Raw genomic sequence first — 23,723 nt, 5'->3', positions numbered from 1 at the left:
CCTGCCGTTCTTGGTGACAATCATCTCGTTGGTGAGCTCCTTGAAGCGCAGCCACAGCTCGCTCTCCTCCAGGCCCACGCGCAGCTCGCGCTCCGTGGGGTCGCCCTTCTCGCTGCCCGCTTGCAGCTCGCTCTCCACGGCGCTCAGCAGGTGGTCCACTCGGTGCTGCAGGCTCTTCCCCCCGCTCTCGGCGCCGGCGGAGCTCATCCTCCCGCCCCTCCCCGCCGCCCCCGAAGCCCCCACTCGCTATCCAAGAGCCACCTTCACCCCAGGAGGCGGCCGCGCATCCAAGACGAGAGGACCGACGGCGCCCCCAGACCTGGGAGGTGGGTGAAGAAGGCGATCTTGGGGGGAGGGGGCGGGGGAAAGGGGTGGGGGGAAAGGTTATTCCACTTGAACTCCCTCAAGGAGCTGCTAGAGTAGGTCTCTGGGGAGAGAGAATCTGTCCCCTCGGCATAAATAGAGCCGCGGCGGCGGCGGCGGCGGCGGCGGCGGCGGGGGGCGCGGCGGATTGGGCGGAGCGCCCTTTGAAGTGCCCGGGCAGCTGCCCATTGGCCGCGCGCGGCCATATCAGACCCCGCCGGGCGGGCTGCGGAGGCGGGCGGCCAACAATGGGCTCCCGCGCCTGTTTCTTGTAAATCCGCAGCCCGGCATTGCGCGGCCCGGCCCAGCCCCTATACCTCCGCCCTCCCCCAAATGTTTGCACCTCCATCAAAGCGGCCCGGCGGGCCCCGGAGGCCGGGAGGAGGAGGGGAACGCGGTGAGGGTGGAAGAACCGGGCTCCCGAGCTCGCCCGGCCCGCACCTCGCCCAGGGGTTGTCTGGCTGCCCGAGATGCTCCCCTACTCCCGGGAGCCGGGCCCTCCTCGCTCGCCAAGCGCACCCCGGATCCTGCAGGTGTGCCGGCCTAGAGTCTCACCGCGGCTCACACTGGCTCCCGAACCGGTGTCGGTCCCTCGCCAGCAACCATCGCGCACCACAACCACCTCTTAAGGACGCGCCGCGTGCCTTTCCGGGTGGAGCTGGTCTCCGATCCTCCGAAGCTCAGCCCACCACCCAGCCTGGCCGAGTCCCGACGCGTCCCTCGGCCCACGGCGCTTCAGGTGACTCCACTAACACCCGCGACCATGGATCAGCCCACCCGGCGTCCCCTGTTCTCCGGAGCCCTCACTGTCTGGAAAGGGAAGCCTCGCGCTCCGAGTCTCTGCCCCCGGATACACCCCGCGCCCTGAGAGGGAAATAGACTGAAATCAACCAAACGACCCTTTGGGAGATGTTTTCTCGCTCCCCTATTATAAAAGCAAGACTTTGTTGGCGAGGTTTAAGCGTACTCTGAGTGTTACCCGAGGGTCTGTTCTACTTTTTTGATTTGGTCTTTGCTGTCGCGGAAGGTGAGAGGGAGGGGGAGAGGGGGCGAGCCAGGGTTTCCAGGCGAGCAGGGTTCGGGGTGCGTCTCCCTGCCGGCCTGGCCTCAGTGCCCCGCGGTGTGGGGCCCAGGTGGTCTATAACCTTTCGGGGAGCATTTTCACGAGGACAGTGAAGGATAGGTGACAATAAGCAGGAAATAGTTCAACAGAGTTTCTTCAGACAGTAACATTCCTCCTGAGACAGGAGCCCGAGAAGGGGGAGAAAGCAGACGCCCGGCTTCAGGGCCCCGCAGCGCGCCTCCGCATCCCACTCCTGTGGCTCGAACAAGGGTGTGTGGCCCCAGCCTTGGTGCCTTATGTCCGTTTTGCACTCCCCTCACCTCCACACCCTCTGGAAAAAGCCACGAATCGGGTGAGGCACCCCATTCAGAAAGCCCTGCGCCTTAGCACGGGGGATCTCCTGGAAGGACGTCTAATCTGCGGTCTGCGTGAACGCTTCCCTGCCCAGCGCCTGGCCAGGCTCGTCCTAGGGCCGGGAATTGAGGGGGGAGCCGCAGGAGGGATCCCAGGAGCCAGCCCTGGACAGAGCACCTGCTGCCCGCGGGGGTGGGGCGAGCTCGCCCCCAGGGATGCTTTCCTGCCCCTCTCCAAATGGGGACTGGAGTCGGGAAGCCCAGCGCACCGCCTCACTGTCGCATTTCTCAGTTTCTTTTGTTGTCTAGGATGCAAGGAAATGCCCAGGCGGGTGGCCTGAGGGGGGAAGTTTCCTTCTGGAAAGAGGCAACAAAAGGACCTCATTTGCTCCCATCACCCAGACCCTCCTGAGTCGCCCTCGACTGGGCCCTTCGGCCATGGGCTTTAGGGGACTTGTGCGTGCGTCTTTCCTGAGACATTAATAATGTCCAAAGGTCATCTCTGCGGCCTGAGACCTCCCGAGCCCGGCAGGCCTCTAAAACCTCCAGTCAGGGAGCGAAGCTTAGCAGCTCCTTGACCCCTTAGAGGGGCGCAGACCGGCGGGTTCCCCAAATTCCAGCACTGCGGTTCCGATTTCAATTCGGCTCCACAGTTGGGAAGAAGCAAGGCCAAAAAAGAATAACACTCCAGCAAAAACAGAATGTTGGCTTTCAAACTTGCGCAGAGACAACTCTCCCCTCCAGAACGAACGTCAGGTGTCCCAGATCGCAGCGCAGAAAGCTCAACACGCTGCTGGGACAGAGGCTGCAGGTTAGGGACAGTGAGGTGGCTGCCGGGTTCTTCCGACTTCTACCGCCGAGTACTTTCCCTCTCTTTCCTTGGCCTGATTTTCTGGATCTTTGTCCCTTGGTTCTCAGGACAAGCGTCTCCTTTCTCAGGGTCCCTTCAGTGAAGGCCGCCGTGCATGACAGTTTATAGCCAAAAACTTCCCCCCCGCCCAGCTATAAAGAATTCCCAGTTAATAACTAGGTGCGTTCTTGCGGCGGCGGGGACACGGCACCCCCGCATGTTTCTCACGGGGTCTTTCCCCCCTTGGGAAGCCTAACCGTCCCAGACAAGCCAGGAAAGGCCTGATAGCCGGGCCTCAGAGTGCGGCTGGTCCTCTCTCCAAATAATTTAGGAGACTGCACCACACACACACACACACACACACACACACACACACCCCTCAATTCCCAGAGAGGCAGTTTTCCCCAGACGCAACCCCCTCTCAAGCAACAAAACCATCTGTCTTTCGGGAGCAAGTATCAGTGGTGCTCACGGGCTCCCGGGCAGTCAGAGCGTGGGCGGCACTGTGCAACCCTGGCCAGACGCTCCAGTTTCCTTATTTCATTTTTTTCCTTCTTCCTTAAAAGAAAAAAAATAAATTTCTCTTCCTATCATATCGTTTGTGCTCACTGTAGAATGCACTATACACATTTACGTAGCATGTGTGTAGATCTGTGTATACATAATGTGTGTGCTTGTGTGCGTGTGTGAACGTGGTACCATCAGCACTATCCCCGTGCATCCTCGGGTGTGTTTTCCTCACCTTTTCCCGTGTTGTCCTTGGGGTGAGCTTTCCTCCTACACTGGTGGTGCAGACTGAACCAACAAACTTTGGAACATTTGTGTCCTAAATAGAAGACAACACGTGCAGGGCACTGAGTAGCGAATCATTTCAGTCCCCAGTGCTTTCTCTGTCCATCGCACTGAAAGAAACCCCATGGATTTTGTTTTGGCTTCTAAAGTTCCACGACATCATTCTTGAGACTCCTCAGCATTGGAAGTTTTCAAAGGCCATTGGGTTGCCAGAGGGCATCTTTGGTTAGCGGAGTGTCTTTTTGTTGAGGGGTGGGATTTGATTGATTGATTATTTAATGGAGGTACTGGGGATGGAACCCAGGACCTTGCGCATGCTAAGCCCTTGCTGTACCACTGAGCTATATACCCTCTCCCCAAGACGAGTCTTAAAGTCTTTCTCAGGACAGTGGCCCAGCCCTGAACATGGCTGACCCACTGTAGGCAGGGGGACTACAACTCAGAGCTTCGTGACGGCTCTCCCCTGAACTGCAGGCCAGGGTTGGCCTTTGCAGGTGTGGAATCAGATTAGACCATGGAAGTGCTTCAAGACCAAATCCATCCTCACTCTGCTTTCTGAACCACAGAACTTTGTCACACATGACAGTGGACAGTCTCCTGACGGGAGGTCACACATTAAAAACAAACAAACCAGCCCGGTGAGGCCCAGAGCTTGGAGTGGTGACCTTTCTCCTTAAAACTCCAGCACAGTCGCTCCAGTCCCTTTGGAATTCGGGGCTGCAGGGGAGAAAGCTGTAGGCGGGGGACCATGGTCCCTTCCGTGGTGGGTAGCTTGTGGTCCTCCTGGATACCGGAATTCTCAGTCCTCAGAGACTGCAGGAATCCCTTTTTCCTGGTTTTGCTGGGGTTGTTGGGGGAGGGGCGATTTCAGCTCTGACCTGATGCAGGAAGGGTTCAGTCCTTCTGTTTCTACCTCAGGGGCTGGTGTCCGTGCTTCCTAGCAGGGTTTCTCGCTGCTCTCACTGTCTCTGCTCTCTCACCTCTTAGCCGCCTCGGAAGAGCTCTTTCCCACCTCTCTCTGTCACTTTGCCTCGGTGCCACTCCTGGTTTTCACTACCTACAGCGCAGATCTGATTCCCTGCGGTAGCTCCAATTTCTGACAGTCCTGGCACCCCTGTCCCTCACCGCCTCCCACTGCCCTCCATCCTCGGTCCTCCAGGCTCTGCCTGACTGAGAAGGCCCAACAGCTATCTGAATTTGTCTTCTAGTTCCAATCAATTATTGTCTCTGGAGCTGCTCCCCCTCTGAGCTTTAGGAATAACCCCACGGCCCCTTGTCCCTTAACACTTGGCTTTATGCTGTTTTCTTTTCCCACGTTCCCCTCGGAGCTGGGGGCGGTCTCCCCAGCCTATCCGCGGCCCCTCCCTGCTCTCCGAGGACCTGGTGTGGCGGACGCTCTCACAGCCACACCGAGAGCCCACACTGAAGCAGGTGAGGTGCACAGTCTGTTTTACTCACTGAATAGGTTCCTATTGGCCAACTTGGGAGCCCCTGTCCTCAAAATCCACCTGCATCCCTGCCAGGGAGCATCTTAACAAAATGTTAACCCTTAACATCCCCTCAAATGCAGAGCCACAGAGACCGGAGTGGTCTGTCTTTAGTCGCATACCTGCCCATTCTAATGGCCACTTGCCTTGAAGACAGTAGAGGAAGGATTCCCTGTTGGAGTTGTGTGTAAACTGAGACCTAAGAATCGAAACAAATGAGCTCTTCCAAGGGAAGCAAAGGGGGTGAGTGGGTAGGAACATCATGCTAGGCTTCAAATTACTTGAGAATTCATGACTGGGGTCCTTACTCAATCATTTCATCAGTGACTAAACATAACTCCTTTCTCTTTATCTTATACTGGAAAATCCTGTTTTGGCACTGAATTAGTTTCAAGTCTCAAACCAATTCTCTTATAGGAAAGAAGGTTGGAAACACATGCAGGTAGGGGTAACTGATGCCTACTACTTAAGCTGGACCAGCTCTAAGGTTTCCATAGTAACTTATTAATAGGAAAGGCAGGCATTCTGCCCAAAATCAGGACAGATTATGATTGTTGCTGTGGAAGGGGTTGGTGCAGCAGGCTCAGAGCTCAGAGAGTAGGGAGGCTGACGCCTTCCTAAAGCAGCTGGGAGAGAGCGGGGTCTCGGGCCCGGGAGTGGCAGGGAGACAGCGCTTCCTGTGGGAGAAACTGACCACATGCAGCATGGCCTGACATAGAATCTGAGACCAGGCAAAGACCGTGGAGACCCGAGGGAGGCAGGGGCAGCGGGTTTTCAGTGCCTGACTCTGGAGCAAAGATGGGAACAGCTAAGAGAGAGTGGACTTTTGATGATAGTGGAGACACAATCACCTATTTAATAAGAATGAATGGAACATTAAGACACAAGGGTGAAGCCTGGCGGGAAACTGGACGGCGAGGCAGATGTGCTAGGTGCCGGTGTGGCTGGGAGGACGAAACAGGAGGGCAGAGGTCAGCAGGTAGGTACGGGAGTGCAGCCCTGGCAGACTGTTGAGATGAGTGGAATGCCGGCATCCTCACGGACTGGAGAGAAAGAACTCGAGAAAGGGCACTTTTAGAGGCTTCCTATAGAAATTCCCACCAGTGTTATAGACAGAGACGTAAAGGAACAATGGACAATGAAAGAGATCACACTGTAAGACTGTTTGGGGAGGGCTCACCTGGGAGCAGGGAACAGAAGGAAAGACAGAGGCAGAGCCCTGAGCTGAAATCTCCAAAAGGACTTGGAGGGCAGGCGGCTGCAGCTGGGGTGAGGCCGGAGGGCTGGGGTCCGGGAGGACAGGGGGAGGAGCTAAAATCGGCCCTCCCTACAGATCAAGTACCAGACTGATAGTAAAATCGGGACAAAGGGGAGGGCTTAGCGCCTCTGTGAGAAAAGAGCCCCAGTCAATGGTTCCCACCGCGGAGATTCTGCGAGCTGAAAAGAAGCCGCTGAGGAGGGAAACCCATTTGGAAATTAGGATTAGCACATTCTACAGTCTAAACTCACAAGCTTCCAAGCTGTCCCAGCCTCGGGACACGAGGAGGAGGAAGTAACATTCATGAGGTCCATTATATGCAAGGACTTGTGCATATGTTATTCCAGACATCAGTGCTTTGCACGGAGGTAATACCCACGTTTATATTCAACTAAGTCTCCAGAGAGAGGAAGAAATAGAGTGAGACTGGATTTCTGATCTGTCTTACTTTATTTTTTTTTATTTTTATAATTTTTTTTTAATTGAAGCACAGTTAGTTACAGTGTGTCAGTTTCTGATGTACAGCACAGGGTCCCAGTCATATATACACACACACATATTTGTTTTCATATTTTTTTATTAAAGGTTATTATAAGATACTGAATATAGTTCCCTGTGCTACACAGCAGAAACTTGGGGTTTTTAAATCTATGTTCATATATAGTGGCTAACATTTGAACTTATCTTGTTTCCACTAATCAGGGTTAAGTATATGGCGAGTGGAAACAGATGTACTTTTCTCTCTCCTACCCACTGCATTTATGCTACTATTTAACTGTTTATAAATGAAATCTGCTGTGTGTGTGTGTACGCGCGCGTTTGGGGAGTGGGAACTGGTTGACTTAAATACTTTGAAAATCTGAAAAAAAAAGTTTCATAATACAAAGGATGACAATACAATAGGATTTGGAGGAGGAAAATCTCACCCCTTAAGCAACTTGCAATCCAATCAGAGATACTGGTGATTAGAGAGAAAAGCCGAAGCCAAACGGTGCTTATGCCTGAATGCATCATCCTATCAAGTTTCCAAAGCACCCTATGAAAGTATTATTACCTTCCTTTTAAAATTTTTCAGAATAAAATAAAATGTAGATCAGACAGGTAAAGAAGTCTCCCCAAGGTCACACAGTTCGTGCGGGACCATAATTCCATTGTGCTAGTGCACTAGAGATGCCAGAGCAGAAGCAGGAAGACTCAAGTTGTGTTCCTTGGCTTTTGACTAACATTTTTTGTCAGCTTGTTGTATTACTTTCAAACATCACCATGAACCTCAGAGGTCAGCTTTAAAACAAGACTATTCTCCTGTTGCAGCTGCTTCCTTTGGGTGCTAGAGGGATTGTGATGTTAAAGGCACTGGGAGAGACCTCTGGGGATGTTGTAGGAACTTACACAGTATTATCTGCCAAGGTTTGAGTACAAGCTGTAAATGTACGTATCTTGCAATGCCTGTGCGTCGGAGCTCTCCATAGGTGAGTTGTATGCCTAGAAAGGGAATTTCTGGGTAACGTCTACTCTCAGCATTTATAGAATTTGCCAAATTGTTTTCCAAAAGAGACTGCACCAGTTTTATGTGCCACCTGCAGTGACTAAGGCTCCTCGCTCATTGAATCCTGACCAGAACTTGTAAATTGCTGACAATTGACACAAATTGTCAGATTATACAACTTTTCCAGTCTGAAGGGTATAAAAAAGAATGTCATGGTTTCAAATAGCAGTTCTCTGATTACTAAGGATTTTGAGTATCCCATTGAAACTTTTTAAAAAATTCACTTGCAGTTTTTTTTAAATGCTGGTACTAATCATTTGTCAATTTTTTAACCAATAAAACATCCTCCCCCTTAGTGACTAGTCTTTCACGTCCCTGATAGCATCCTTTTGCCAACAGAAATTCTCAATTTTAATATGGTCTCAGTTATCACAGTTTTCCTTTCCATTGTACACTTTTTGTATCTTTGTTTAAGAGAGCCATTCCAACCTCCAAGATAGTCTTTGTTTTTTTAAAGTTGTATAATTCTGCCTTTTTACGATTAGGACTTTAGACCACGTAGAAATGACTTCTGTACATAAGATTAGAGAGAGAGATTCACTTTCAGTGTGGAAAACCAATTGTCCAAGTACCATGTATTAAATCATCCATCGTTCCACCAAAGATCAGCAGTAAAACTACCATAAATAGTTTCTGTTCTGCATCTGATTTTGAGCCTTCTGGTCCAGGACCAAAATATTACTGGATTCAAATTGCTAGTATTTTGTTCAAAATTTTTGCAACTGCATTCTCGAGACAAGCCTGTTTTTTCTTTCTAGGTAATGCAGGCATCACAAAAAGAAATGGGGAATGTGCCCTCTTTTTCTATTTTCTGGGAGAAAATAGAAAATATAAAAGATGACATTTTCCCCCTAAATATTTGTATGAAATTCACCAGTGGAACCATATGGGTAAAGAATTTTCTTCTTTTCTTTGTGGGAAAGTTTTTAAATTACAGATTCAAACTATTTAATATATAGAACTATTTGGACTTTCCATTTCTTCTTATTAAAATAATTTTCTAAGAACTTGTCCACTGTCACTATTGACATGTGGTCTGTATTCTAATTACTGCTCCTTTGTAGGCAATCTGTCTTTTCTCTTTGGCGTCTTTAAACAATTCCCCTCTACGGTTGGTGTTGCTCTTTTTATTTACCATCTTGTGACTCTTTGGGACCCCTAAATCTCAGGATTGGTGTCTTTCATCAATTCTGGAATTTCATTTTTTTTTCTTCAAATATTGCTCTTTCTCCATTCTCTTGATTAGTTCTGCTGGAACTGGGATAAAGCACATGTCAGGTTTTCTCACTCCAACGCCCTTAACCTCTGTTACGTATTCCATCACTGTGTTTCTCTGTGTTGTATTTTAGACAATGTACATTGATCTATATAGTTCACTAATTCTGTCTTCACATATGACTAATCTACTGTTTAATCCGCTAGTTAAATATTTTTATTTATTATATTTCCCACTCTAAAAATTCTATTTCTGTCTCAATGTTAATTCATTTTAATAGTCTACTGTTTACTCAGAATTTAAAATTTCTTTGTAAAATTCACTTAACCATATTAATCACTCCTATTGTATTTTCCACATCTGATAACTTCCATTATCATGATTTTTTTGTGAGTCGGATCCTGCTCACTCTCATTTCTGCTGGTTCTCATTTATGGTTCTGGGTTTCTACACAAAAATGTCACATTTATAATAAATATATGATTATTTATTTGATGCTGCCACCATTGCTTTTCATAACTTTGAATTAAAGAAAACAATATCTGCCCTTCAGTTATTTATTTGGGATTTTCAACATTTCTTCATTGTTTTCATCCAGGTAGGACACTACAGTCTTATTCTTAATCCACGTAGTTAGTCCAATATCGACTTGCTGTCTTAGACTCCTAGAATGAATAAAAGAATAAAACTATACACATAACTCTGAAGACAAAGTGCCATGGAGATGTGCCACCCACCAACTCTATTATAAGCCTAATTCTTGGGCCTTTGCTCTTAGTCACCAAGGAATTGGGACACAATTCATGCCCCCTCTCCTGCCTCTTGCCATTATCCTGAGAATTTCCATCTCCTCAGGCTGCTGACCCATCAAATTCAGCAGCCCTGAAATCTTAATGACCTTCACCCCCACTCCACCCAGGGCAGGAATTCACGCTCTGAACTTTGGGCATTGCCCAGAGCTGCTCTGACTCAAATCTTAAGCTCAGGGTCCTTCTCTCACCACAACTTCCCATCCTCTGGCATCTCTTGCTTTCACTCTCACCTCTAACTTGTTCTTTGATCTCCTGGAGAACTATATCTTCTAACTCTCTAGGCAGAGAAAAGACAGAAGCCAACCACAGCACAATGCATCTGAATTGCTTGTTCCAGGGTCAGGGGTGCCATGGTCCTGGGTGCTATAGTCATCCCTGGAGAAGTAGGCTCACCCTTTGTGTGTTCTAGAAGGTTAATCCTAAAGAAAAGAGAGACTTCTCTTAAAGATTCTACTTAGCAACAATAAATTACCTGAATACTAAATAAATAAATTGATCCAATTTACAATAGCATCAAAAACTATAAAATACATAGGAATAAATATGTAGGAATAAATTTAAGAAGATGAGGATCTCTACTCTGAGAACGATAAGACTTTGATGAAAGAAAACTAAGAAGACACAAATAAATGGAAAGGTATCCCATGTTCATGGATTGGAAGATTGAATATTGTTAAAATGTCAATATTACCAAAGGTCATATAGATTCAACAAAATTCCTATCAAGATTCCAATGACATTTTTTGCACAAATAGAAAAAAATACTCCTAAAATTTATATGGAACTTCAAAAGACCCTGAATAGCCAAAGAAGTTCCGAGAAAGAATAGCAAAGCAGGAGGCATCCACTTTCTAGTTTCAAGCTACACTACAAAGCTATAGTGACAAAAACAGTGTGGTGCTGGGATTACAAACAGAAAGACCAATGGAACAGAGCCAAGAGCCCAGAAGTGAGTCCAAGCACATCCAGTCAACTAATATTTGACAGTGGAGCCAAGAATACTCAGTGGAGAAATACAGTCTTCAATAAATGGTGTTGGGAAAATTGGATATTTACATGTAAAAGAATGAAACTTGACCCCTATTTTTCACCACTTACAAAAATCAACTCAAAATGGATTAAAGACTTAAATGTAAGATCTGAAACCATGAAACTCCTAGAAAAAAATAGAAAAATATTGACATGGGTCTTGGCAATGGTTTTTTGGATATGACACCTCAAGCACAAGCAACAAAATGAAAAACAAGAGGAACTATGTCAAACTAAAAAGCTGTGCAGTAAAAGAAACTATTAACAAAGTGAAAAGACAACCTACAGGGCAGGAAAAAAATATCTGCAAACAATATGTCTGATAACAGATTAATATCCAAAATATATAAAGAACTCATACAACTTAATAGCAAAAAAAAAAAAAAAAAAAAAATCCAATTTTAAAATGGGCAAAGGACCTGAATAGACATTTTTCTGAAGATGCATGAATGACCAACAGGTACATGAAAGGTGTTTGACATCAATAATCATTAGGAAAATGCAAATAAAATCACACCCATTAGAATGGCCATTATCAAACAGGCAAGAGATAACAAGTGCTGGTGAGGATGTGAAGAAAAGGGAACCCTCGTGCACTGTTGGTGGGAATGTAAGTTGGTGCAGCCACTATGGAGGACAGTATGGAGGTTCCTCAAAATATTAAAAATAGAATTACCATGTGATCCAGCAATCCCACATCTGGATATTTACCCAATGAAAATGAAAGCACAACTCAAAAAGATGTTCACATCCTCATGTTCACAGGAGGATTATTTACAATAGCCAAGACATGAAAACAGCTTAAGTGTCCAGCGATGGATGAGTGTATGGATAAAGATATTGTCATATATATATATATATATATATGTGTGTGTGTGTATATATATATATAAATATATATAAACATATATAAATATATAAATATACATATATATATATATATAAAATTCAGCCATAAAAAAACCAAGGAAATCCTATCATTGTAACAACACGGATGAACCTGGAAGGCACTATGCTAAGTGAAATAAGTTAGAGAAAGGCTAATACTGTATAATCTCACTTTTACATGGAATCAGAGGCAGGGCCTTGGGGAAGGGGGACTAAGAAGAAGGTGACCGCCAATTATAAGACAAATAAGCCCTAGGAATGTCACGCACAGCACAATGACTACAGTAACACTGCGCTACGATACGAAGGAACGTTAAGAGAGTAGATCCTAGGAGTTCTCATAACCAGAGAATTGTTTTCTTTTCTTTTTATTGTATCTATATGAGCGAAGATGGATATTAACTAAACCTACTGTAATAATTATTTCACAGTAGATGTTAATCAAACCATCATGCTCTACACCTTAAACTTAGACAGTGATGTATGTCAATTATTTTTCCATAAATCTGGAAAACAAATTGTATTTAAATCTATTTTCTATACATTAACTCTTAAAATGGTGTTAATACCAATATTAACATTGGTTAATATACCAGTGTATACTTTTTCTGCAAATGGAAGGTTTTATCCACTTCACTGAATGACTTCACTCTATGACATTAACTTTTTTGGGATCAGAGACCTCCCTAAAAACCAAATTGAAAGCACGCACACACTATGAATCTTGTCTCCAAGAAAATCATATGCACATAATCATATACAACATATTCTAAGGCGTTTCCACCCCCACAAGCTTCTGAACCTTACATTGAACACCTCAGTCTACTGTAAGTCTGCCAGTAGATTCCCCAGTGCAGTGGCTCTTCAAAGGCTGTTTTACCCATGCGTTTCTCATTGTGTATCTATCCACCCTTCTGAATATTGATGCCTCCTTTCCTGATCATATGAATCCACAGGCTACTATGTCTCAAACTCGAAATTCTGACCACTGGGGAAATTGTGGAAACGTTCTTCAAAATTGGGGGTCAAGGGAAGCATATAAAATTTGGATTAGCTTCTCATACACAATAATCCTGCTTTAGAGGATGTTTGAGAACCTCAAATACTGGCTAAATAAATAAAACAGCACCTGTTTCTAGCAAGACAAATCAATCAATCTTCACCAAAATCAATATTAGAGAAGTAAAAACAAATCACTATTAACAAAGGTCTGTGTGTGTGTGTGTGTGTGAAAAAATAATCTCTACTGCAACTTGCATGAAAATCAAACTAATGACTGATGAATTCACAGCTGCTGTTTACCTGTTGGCTTGAAGTTAGTATCTGTAAAACACCTCTGAATTGATGGAATTTGATACCCAGGAAACAGAGACTAGAGAACAACTAGTATCAGGTGATGCTGTCCTGTCTCATAGATGGGTCCGTGCACAGGTGCCCAATGGAACAGCATCTGCGACATCTTCGGAGGAAAGAAAGCGGGATAGGCCTGGACCAGAGAGGGACTTCCCACCCCTCGCCGGCTGCAGCCCGTCTTTCTCCAGGTGCCCCCTCGCCAGAATCCTGGCCTTCTGGACCTCTCCACCAATCACCCGCCTCTGAGCTACACTGCACCTGTACAGTTAGACAGCTTGATGGTTGCTCTTTAATTAGAATTAAAATTAATTTAATTCATGCACAGTGCATTAATTAAAATATGAACTCTGTTCATGACAAAATCTGGTAAGGATTCCAAAAGACAAGGCAAGTAGACAAGACAGCAAAGTTGTAAGAGACTGAATCCCAGTGTCTCGTCTTGAAGGCTGACCGTTCCTGCTGCATCAAACTGGACTAATGACAAAACATCTGTCTCACAGACGTAGTCGGACACAGTCAGCGACCAGGCTGCAACCGGGCTTCTCCCGGTGGAGACCTGCTCACCAGTGCTGCTCCAGCTGGCGGCCAGGAGCCTCCTTGCTCATTCTTTACGAGGTTGTTGGCAACAGATGTACCCAACACGGAGGAGGGTGTCACACACTAGACATTCATCACCATGGTGACCTTAATGGATGCAACTCATCTTGTACAAAGTACTGGACGTTTAAAGAGATCGTACCACATGCCAGCCGTTAGGTAAAGCGTCTTAACTACGTTGCTGAGTTAGTCCTCACAACACCCCTAGAGTGGGCACCCTTGTACCCTCTGCACAAAATGAGGACACCAAGGCCGGGCCTGACTAAGGTCACAGAGGTACAAAGGGTCAGACGGTTCCTACCCACCTGCAACGCCATCCTTTCCACCGCGTGAGAAGGGGAGGGGTGGGCATTACCCAGATTTTATAGACGGAAAACTGAACCCAAAGGAGCACATTCATTCACGCATTTGTTGAGGAAAAATTGACTGCTCTCCTCGGTGTGGTAGTTACTCTTCCAGAAGCAGGAGACCTCGCGGTGACCGTGACAGCCCTTGCCCCGTGGCGGGGGGAGCGCAGGCGGAGGGCGGGGCGTGGAGCAGCCACATCCCTGACCCCTCCGCGGTGATGAGAGGAGGAAAACTCCAGCCCGGAAAAGATGAGCTCAGCGCAGGTCCCCCCACCCCACCCCGCCCCACGGGCGTCCCGGAAGAATTCCTGGGGAAAGTGATTTTGGGGTTGAGATCAGAAGCAGGAGCCACCCCAAATCTGAAGTGTCTCTATTCCTTTTCCCCTGCCACTGCCAACTTCTCAAAAACTGCTGGGAGTTTTTGGTTCTTTTTTTTTCCTGAATATTTCTCATTTCTGGCGTTTTTCTAGATTACTCACCTGCCGCACAGGGCCACTTGTTCTCTTGTTTTCTGATTCGAATCTTTTTTTCTACCAGCTGCGCTGTCGCACCTCAGGAAGCGGAGGGCAGGCAGAGCCTTTCGCTGCGGACCCGCTGACCGGAAGTCCTCCGTCCTCTCCCCTGGCCGCACTCCGCCCTGCCCGTGTCCACTTGGGAACACGTGATCCAGTTCTCGGAAGCAAACGTTATTTTTGTGGTTATCATTTTCCTTACCTTCAAAATGTGAGAAATATTTTTTAAAACAGAACTTGGCAAAGTTGGACTAGCAATGATCACTAAAATGTCTATTTATCTATATTTAAATTTTCATTGCACACTATTTGAAATTTTGGGAGATAGTACCTTATTGCTAAGGAATGCCGGTTGAGGCCCTGGGTTCATCTCTGTGATCGCCCACTGAGGGCCGGCTTTGCTGGGCGGAGAGTGTCCACGGAGGGAAGCCGCAGGAAACTCGACCTCGGAAAGGCAAGGGGCTGTTTTGGTTCTCCTTTTGCTGTTAAATTAGACTCAAGGTTAGATGTTTATGTGTCTAAAGCCAGAACTAACTTCCCTGTCCCCTGGTCACCACATCAAGACCAGAATGGAAACAGTTCGGTACATATAAACGTGCCACTGCCTCCACGCAGCCCTCCTGGATGCATCAGGACTTTCAGTGCACAGCCTGCTGACAGGCAGCAGGAAGGGTACTGTGTATTCACAAACGTTCCCCTGGGCTGGCCCCTGCCCCTGCCCACCTTCCCAGATCTGAGACAGAGCCTCACTGTGCGGCTTCCAGACCAAAACAACACTGAGCAGACCAACGGCTCTGCCCTCTAGGTCCACATCAGCAAACCGGCCGTTCCCCTCCAGCAGTCTGCTCGGGGTAGCACCAAACAGAGAAAAGCAAACACAGAAGCAAGCTGTCAGGCTCGGCACGCCTTGAGCACACAGCGCTGCTATCCTAATGCCTCGGGACTTCTCCCTGGAAGTCTCCGGCGCGTGCTCATCTTGGAAGAAGCAGCGGTAAGCGCCGATGAAGGCAGCAGTTCCCGACCCCGTGCGCTGCGCATCCACGTGCGGATGGATTACACGGATTTTGTGCAACGCATATTGAATCCGCCCATTACTGTAGCCCACGAAACGACGTCTTCCCTTCACTCCTCCACAGTACCTGTAATAAAGCCTGGCATCACCTGGGCCTAAAGCCAGACGGTCTGGCGCTGAAGGAGCGCGCGCGCACGGCTGAAGGGCTGCCTCCCGCCCGGATGGGCGCGAGGACACCGGCTGCGGCCCCCGGCTGCTCACCGCCGTGGCCCGGAGCATGCCCGCGAGCCTCGGAGCAGCTGTCTGGTCCGCACCACGGGACGGAGCACTGATGACTCAGAGGGCTGCCGGCGGGGTAAGGGACACACACGGGACACGAGCTCACGCAGACGCTTGCCCAGGGCCTGGCACACAGCTGTCTGCACTAGCCGCCACCTGTCTCCCAATGCTAATAATAGATGCAACATTTACAACCCCGCGGTGCCCTCCCTCCCTCGCCTGCATCCTGGGCTGTCTGGGAAGATGGGGACAAATGACAGGGGACTGCGGTCTTGTGGGAAATTCCCTCCAGGAGGCCGGAACCAGAGGGTTGCCCTGGGGACCAATTATGGACCCTGCAGTGATGGTGGCAAGGCAGTGCCCCTCCGCCTCGGCAGCGGCGGGCCCCACACAAGCTCACCTGGTGCTCACACCGCTCTGTGAGAACACGGAGTAATGGCTGTCATCACCAGTTGAGTTTTGGGGACAGACTCTAGGGCCAATGAACGAACTGCCCGGTGTCACCCGGTCCCAACGGTGGTCCTAGGCTGGCCCCTGGGACTTCATCCTCCCTTTCTGCGTTGGTTCTCCCAGTGAGGCCAGAACAGCTGCAGCAAAGTGCAGGGCGACCCCCTGCCTCGCGGTGAGCTCCCGGGGCGGGGGGCCCACAGCGAGGCCCGGGCGCCGTCGGCCCTCCCACACTGCGATGAGACAGGTGCCTCAGAGCCCCGCCTGCCGTTTGTCTCCGCACACACGATACGCAACCAGCGAGGCAGAAACAAACACAGCCTTTTATCAGCTCCTGGGGAACAGCTGTTTGACAAATTGCTTTTCTTGGAAGAGCACTCAGGCCTAGGGGAGAACACCCAATAATTAGAAGATGCGGTACCCGCCCTTGGGGCTCTTACAGGGCTCCAGCAGCTAAAGAATATAACTGGAGGAGGGGCAATTTCAGCCCCAGCTTAGGCAGGAGCTAATGAGCAAAGGAGATAAATCCTGGAGGGCTTCCTGGAAGGGGTGGTGGGTTTGTGACCCAGAATGTGAGGTAGAGGGACTGGGTCAACCAAATCTCAAAGGAGGGAATTCGCCTGTCATCCAAAGGGGAGTGGAGTGGGGAAGGAAGCTAGCAAACATTTTAGCTGGAAGAGTGGACAAAACACGGTTTGCTGAGCGTGGATTTCCTCTGACGGCTCACTGTAATTCCGTGAGCAGTTTCTCATTGCTACTGAGCCTGGTCTTGGGCTGAGCAGGGGGAGAAGCATCTTCCTGAGGCCGTCTCTGCACAAGCAGAGCAGGGCGGCTGAGGGGCTGGTCCTCTCCCACTGGAGCCAGGGATCCCGGGCCCTTCCCATGGGCTGGGGCTGCGGGGCTCGGGCGACCTCTGTGGTTTTACAGACCCCTTTGACGGATGTTCATCAGGGATGCGGTCAAGCCTGTCACCCGCCACGCAGCCCTGCAGTGCTGCCAGGAGCTTCCCACAGGGTGACAGCTCTGCCCCAGTGTCAGGGCACAAAAGTAAGCAATCCTGGCTCTGAGCCTGGCTGCAAACCCATCAACTTTGCAAAAGACTTTTTTTCCCCAGATGGGTTTTTCCTTGTCGTCTGCATTTCTAAGGATCCCAGATCTCCGCGTCTCCACGAACACCATACGGGAAACTGTGAGCGCATGAAAGGAACAGCAAGGCAAATGGAGGATTTTTGAAAACTTGGTCCTCCTGCATCTTTTTAACTTAAAAATTGTTCAGTTTTTATTAGCTACAGAAGCAAACAGGGTGTCTCCTAGGCATACAAATTAAATGTTACAAAGTGCTCCTGGGAGCCTTGACTTCAGGAGAGTGCTGGTGTCACCATTGGACCCTGCAGGGACCTTTCCACCCTCCTCCCTTGTGCATGGGAAATGGACCAGAGGACGCAAGAGGAGACCTTGACCATCCACGCATCAATCACGTCCTGCTGCATTTCCACCATTATCTGGGTTGGTTTAATCCAAACAAAGAGAATATTTTGAAGATATTCAGCCAAATTCCAATGGACAGGACAGCTGGCCAAGGAAGCCCGCTGATCTGGAGCTGAGCTGTCACACATGGGGCCAGGAACTGACAGGGGGCAGCTTCAGGATGGGGGCCGCGTTTGCATTTCCGAGGCCAGACCACACTTTCCCCATATATTGCCATTTCCCCATCTATTTGACTTGATTAAAGGAGGGTAGAAAATTACTCACGCCCCTAAATTGCAACAACAAAGCCTGGGTTTCTCTTTTCAATCAAAACAGCAAGGCTGCCTGATTCAAATGCTAATAGCGGGGGCTTGAATTGGCCACTAAAAGAGAGACACTTCTCCCTGCAAATGACCAGAGAGTCACTCCTTGGCCCAAGAATCTGCAGGATTCTTCCAGTTGGACATCCGTTAAATTGCTTCATGGGAAACATCCCAGAGCTGGTCTTGAGCGTGCCAGTTTCTGGAGAAGAGAAGAGAACCTTCAGTGCAGACAAAGCTCTGATCCAAGGAATTGTGGTCTCTTTGGAGATGTGCCTCCTCCCGGGTACAGACCCAGGAAGAGGGGAAAGGATCTGGTACAACTTGGGAATTCCGTGCTGGAAAGGGCTACTGCAGCTGGAGAGCTGGCTGACATCATCTTAATTCGTCCTAACTCTGAGGTGGCCCCCTTGTTTCCATTGGCTTTAAAGAAAAGAAGTATCTCCTCAGCTCCCTACGGACACATCCCCCCGACCCCGTCCTCCCCGCATCCCTGTGCTCTGCTGGTCCTGGGGAGCCGGGACAGCCGGGCTCGGGCCGCTGCTCCAAGCTCAAGTCCTGCTGCTCAGTGCGTGACCTGTGCGCACTGTGTACCTTGGGAGTACAGTTACAGTCTTAGGGCAGTAGGGAGACCGATGCCCAGCTCTCCACCCAGGTGAGGGGAAGGGCCCCTGCACCCCATGGGGACCTGCAGTCAGACCGATTGAACCTCCTCACTAACCTCGCCTGACCCGGTCGGCTAACATGCCAGCTCGGGCGCCCCTCCGTGTAGCAGCCTGGCCCTGCGGCATCGGACGGAGTGGGCGCCAGCACTGTGCCCGGCGTGCGGACTCGGCATCGGCAGGCGTGGCACCTGGGTGATGGCATGGAGGTTTGGGAACCGTCTCTCCCTGGTCTCTGCACCTCTCTCTGCCATTATTGCAGGATGTGTCTTTTTCATACTTGCTTTTGTGTTCGCCTTACCCGCTAGTCATGCAGCCTTGCACTCTGCACCCACCCCGTGCCCAGCACGGGGCGCCCTGCTCACTGAGTGATCCGCCCTGGCGCCCCTGCTGCGCTGGCCGACTCAGCCCTGTGCTGCTGGAGTGCACCTGCTCGGTAGGAGCGGTGCAGACTTCAGCCTGCAGGAGTGAGACGCTTCGACAATTTGCAGTCCCAGGGGAGTTGTTACAGCCTCCTGCAAGACAACCGGCCCCTCTCTCTCCTCTGTACTTTCTGCCTCCTACAGGCCCAACGGTCTCAAAGGACGGGGTTACTTTAGTTCACCTTTTCCATGTGCACCATGCTGGTCACTTTCTTATTGATTAGACTTTTTGATGCTTCTTCAAAAGCATCAAAAAGTCTTGCTTCTTTTACTGGGAAACCGTATTGATGCCATATTGTGGAGTGACAGTTTATTCACTCACCTGTGAAAAGACCGTGAGTGTGATTGTGCAAAACCTATTTAAAATTGGCCTCTGTACCTGGCTGAGGGAGCACGTACCTCCTGGAGAGCTCCGTGTTAGCCAGGGACGTTGAGTACATCTGATGTGAGTGACTGAGACACGCCTCACTTCTGGAATCCTTCTCAGCCGATCTGCAGATACTCTTGTTCTGAAAGAAATGGTTTGTTTTTATTCTTTACATTCATGTCTTACCTCTGCAGCTAGAACTGAAGACTGTCAAGGGTGGATATTTGTCTGCTTTGTGTTTGTAACATACACATGTGTGTATCACACACACTCAGAGTGCCCCGGCGTCGTCTCTTATGATGAGTAAACCCGGCACCTGTTCTCCCTAGCTTATATTTATAATACTCTCGTGTGTGTGTCAAAGTATTCTGGGGAAGCTGTAAACACTTAGACGCCTCTGCCCTGGCCTTCCAGTGTGAATTAGCTGACAAGATAACACTAATGCCCTTGGGCAGCAAAACCATCAGACGGAGACCTGGCTCCTCAGGCTGAGACCAGTAACAAAGGAGATGATTTAGCACCGCGTGATTCAGGGCGGTATCAGGGGCAGTACTGGGGGTGCTACTTTAAAACCCAAAATAGTGATGCAAATCATGTTACCCTAAATGTAGAAAATGAGGGGAAATTTTTTAGTTACAGAAATAGCTGGAAAGTTAAAGTAAAACCCAGTTGAATCCCAAGTGATAGAACATCAGGGTGGAGAGAATTCCAAGCAGAAGGAAGTAAAGCAAGAAGCAGGTCGCACAGGAAGGCAGAGCGCGGAGGCCCAGGGAGACAGCGGCACAGAGCTGAGCGCGCCACCCGCTGAGGCCTGGGTGAGGGGGCTTCACGGAGAACTCGCAGCGCTTCTCGTTCCGCGCCCTGAGGGAGGGGCGCTGTGATCTCGAACCACCCTTCCTCAGGTCCGCCGGACCGAACCGGCACCGATGGTGACAGGCAGGTGTGCTGACTCTGGTTCCCCGCGTTTGTCCGACCGTCAGACTCGCGGGAATGATCAGAGGAGCTTGACAGCAGCACAGGTTCCTGGGCCTGCGCGCAGAGCAGCTAAGTCAGAGCCTTCGGGGAAAGCTGCACGCTTACCCAGGCGCCCGGGTGACGTGAGGGAACAGGCACACTGCCGAGCGTGGCCCAGGAAGAGAAGCCGGAAATTAGGAAAGAGAGGGTCGGCCTTTGAGACAGCCCCAGAACGCACGCACACGACTTACCATCACCCTCTTTGCGCAAAGAGTCAGATTTAACGCCGGACTAGAATAGGTACAGGGCCAGATTTGTGCGTGAGAGGCCTTAGTCCACGTGCGTGTTTGCAGTTTTGCTGTCCCGTTGGGGTGGAGATTGTAATCCGGTCCCTAGATTTCTAGATGTGTATATTCATGGGGCTGTATAGTCAGAATGTGTCGCTAAGAAGGTCATCCTGCCAAACTCCCTCATTTGATAGACGAGAGCTATACCTGTGTGTCTTGTGGGTTTTCCCATCTGTGCACAGGGGAGGACGCATGCCAGGTGTGGGGCTTTGACTCTTCTCTAAGTTTGAGAGAATTCTGCAGCCTACGCCCTGAACCGATAACCTGTAAATGAATTAAACAGTCTCATTCTAGCTTCCATAACCCATGACAGTAAGCTCTTGGAGGAATGTTTGTTCATCAAATTCCACAACTTTTAAGACCTCACATGCCCCATAAGAAGCTCAAATATGGGTCAGATTATCCTGATGTCATGTTGACATGCTTTTAGGAAATCGAGCCAAAATATCTGGCTTCAAGGCTGGTGCCCCAGTTCGGTCAAGGTTGAGCCCTGTGGGAGCATCTGTGGGTTAGAAACTGTCTCTGTCCTCAGCCGGCCTCTGTGGCTGTTCTGACAAAGACAAGCCTTTGTCTGTGACCTTTCATTTCTCCTCCACTATCGGTTTTGCTAAATTTTGCTCTGAACCCCCAACGCCTTGGGCCTTCTTTTAGGCTGAAACAGTTCATTCCATGAGGGGCCCAGTGGGGACAGAGGTGGAGAGGAAGGGAAAGGCGCCAAGAGGTTGAGTGAGAGCGAAGAGACACGCACGCAGCTCGCCTGCTCTCCTGCTCACCTGCTTCGCAGCTTTTCCCTCCATCCCAAAGGCTGAAAGAGAAGGCCCTGAGAGGGAAATACGAGATGATTTTTACAAATACCCTTCAATGCCATGGCTTATGGTGCTTCAGCCAAGCTGTGTTCCTCCAGTTTCCACTGCTTACAAACTTACAAAGTGGGAACTCACTGCTGGTTTCACAAGCACTCTGGGCACGAGCTTTCCACGGCCATCTGCCTGGTGTCAGTGTGAAGTCACCGCTGGGCCCAGCAGGTGGCCGGGACTCTCTGGGGGTAGCCCCACTGCTGGCTGCTCACCCAACAGCTGTTACCCATCTTCTTCCTTACTAACAGGACCCCAATATTGCTTACTAGCAGGGTACCCAGGTGAAGGAAACTTCACGGTATATGAGATGCTCAGTGAAACTCTGGTTAGTTTGACATTCATGTGCTAGGTCACTACCCAGGACTCAGGGCCAAAGTCAGTCTGTCCAGTCCTGCTGAATCCCTTCCCTCTCAAACTAGTCCAAAGTCCTGGAGCCAAATTTATGCTCTGTCTAATCTTGGGCTGAGTGTACTTGCCACAAAGCACCTGGTCCACCCCAGCAGGCCTGTCCTTCCAGTCCTCCAGGCAAAACAAATGGAAAGATTTTTAATTATTTTACTTCCTTGTTTTATCCTAGAATTGTTTGCACCTAGGGTTTACAAACATTCTCAAATACTTCTAGATATTGCAGTCTAGATCTTAGACTTGCCTGCTTTCTCCTTAGTACCTGCATTCATTTTCTCAACCCAGTTTGGAATTTTGGCTGCACCAAAGTGGTCTGTCAAACCAGTCACCTCCATTTCCAAAACCTTTTTCTTGTTTACAAGTGTTTCGTGTGGCTACCCACTTTAATCAGAGTACCCTTCAGTCTTCCATGTCTGTACCTGAGCCCAGGTGGATTTTTTAAGAAAGCTTGCTTGCCCTCAGTTTCTGTCTTGAACTATTCCTAGTTCATAACAAGTTTTTCAGTTGGCTTATGAAGAGGGTGTTTTTCCAAAGTTTCCGCTTATCTTAACAACAGCACTGCATCATCCGAGGGACCCAATAAAATGCCAGATTCTGTTAAACTGTTTTCTGTGCTTGGAAACACACACTGACTATTGATTACAGCTGGAGTTGGCGCTGCAGTTTTATTTTCATTCTACCTTTCCCAGTAATGCTAATATACTGAAGAAAAAATGGAACAAATGCTATTTTTTATCCTGGAATATATGATATCCCCAGGTAAAGTTGGGCGGGAGCTGTCTTTTTAACGCTAAGATTTTTCTAACTATTTATTTTGAAAAGTTTCAAACTTAAACAAACTGATAACAATAGTACAATGAGCTCCTTTATGTCTTTCAGTTAGATGTATCTCTTATAATCATTTTTTCATATTATGTGTCATGTAAAATGCATGTTTTATGTCTCCCTTTCTCCCTAGGTATGTGTTTTTATATATAATCCCACTATTATTATTAGTTCACCCTTTGAGAGAAAGTTCCGGCATCTGATGTAGTGCTCTATGTATGTAGAGGAAATACTCAAGACAATTTTATTTAAAAAAGGAAAAGGGTTAAGGGATCTAAATGGAAGTAAACATTGAATGTTTCGCTCAAAGCGGTAGGATGTTGATATGAGGAGGCTAGAATAAGTTACTTGTATGTTGTAATATCTAGAACAACCACTAAGAAAACTACAAAAAATGATATGATCAAAAATATTATAAATAAATAAAAGCAGCATTCTAAAATTTGCAAGGTAATCCACAGGAAGGCAAGAAAAGAGAAACAGAGGAATGAGAAACAGAAAAGAAACAAAACAAATAATGAAATGGCAGGTGTAAGCCCTAAGTTTCAATAGTTACTCTAAATGTAAAGGGTCTAAATACTCAAATTAGACTTCAGAGGGTGGCAGAATGGACAGAAACATACCACCCAAATAAACACTGTCTTCACAAAATTCATTTCAAACTTAAGTATATAGGTAGTTTGAAAGTAAAAGGATGAAAAAAGATATATCATATAAAACCAATAAAGGAGGCTGCATTATATCAGATAGACTTCAGAGCAAAGAAAATCACTGAGGACAAAGAGAAACATTTTATAATGAGTGAAGAATCAATTCACCAAAAAGACATAGCAATCCTAAATATGTATGCAGCAAACAACAGAGCTTCGAAACACGCGATGAAAACACTGGAA

The 23,723-nt window shown here is 48.4% G+C and overlaps 1 protein-coding gene across 1 annotated transcript in view; it reads right to left on the bottom strand.

Moving 5' to 3' along the window:
- TBXT (T-box transcription factor T) overlaps positions 1 to 23,723 on the bottom strand; it is a 62,212-nt gene that overhangs the window by 8,659 nt on the left and 29,830 nt on the right. The window contains exons 2-6 of the mRNA XM_045513321.2: positions 19,475 to 19,584; positions 14,798 to 14,948; positions 14,434 to 14,668; positions 9,971 to 10,159; positions 2 to 9,593 (exon numbers count right to left, since the gene is read on the bottom strand). Coding sequence (XP_045369277.1) covers positions 2 to 207 — 206 coding nt within the window. The 5' untranslated portion in view covers positions 208 to 9,593; positions 9,971 to 10,159; positions 14,434 to 14,668; positions 14,798 to 14,948; positions 19,475 to 19,584. The remainder of the gene's footprint in view (position 1; positions 9,594 to 9,970; positions 10,160 to 14,433; positions 14,669 to 14,797; positions 14,949 to 19,474; positions 19,585 to 23,723) is intronic.

Source organism: Camelus bactrianus, chromosome 8 (assembly GCF_048773025.1).
Source record: "Camelus bactrianus isolate YW-2024 breed Bactrian camel chromosome 8, ASM4877302v1, whole genome shotgun sequence".
Taxonomy (NCBI): Eukaryota; Metazoa; Chordata; class Mammalia; order Artiodactyla; family Camelidae; genus Camelus; species Camelus bactrianus.
The sequence above is the reverse complement of the archived record's forward strand: the minus strand, read 5'-3'. Positions and strand labels throughout refer to the sequence as shown.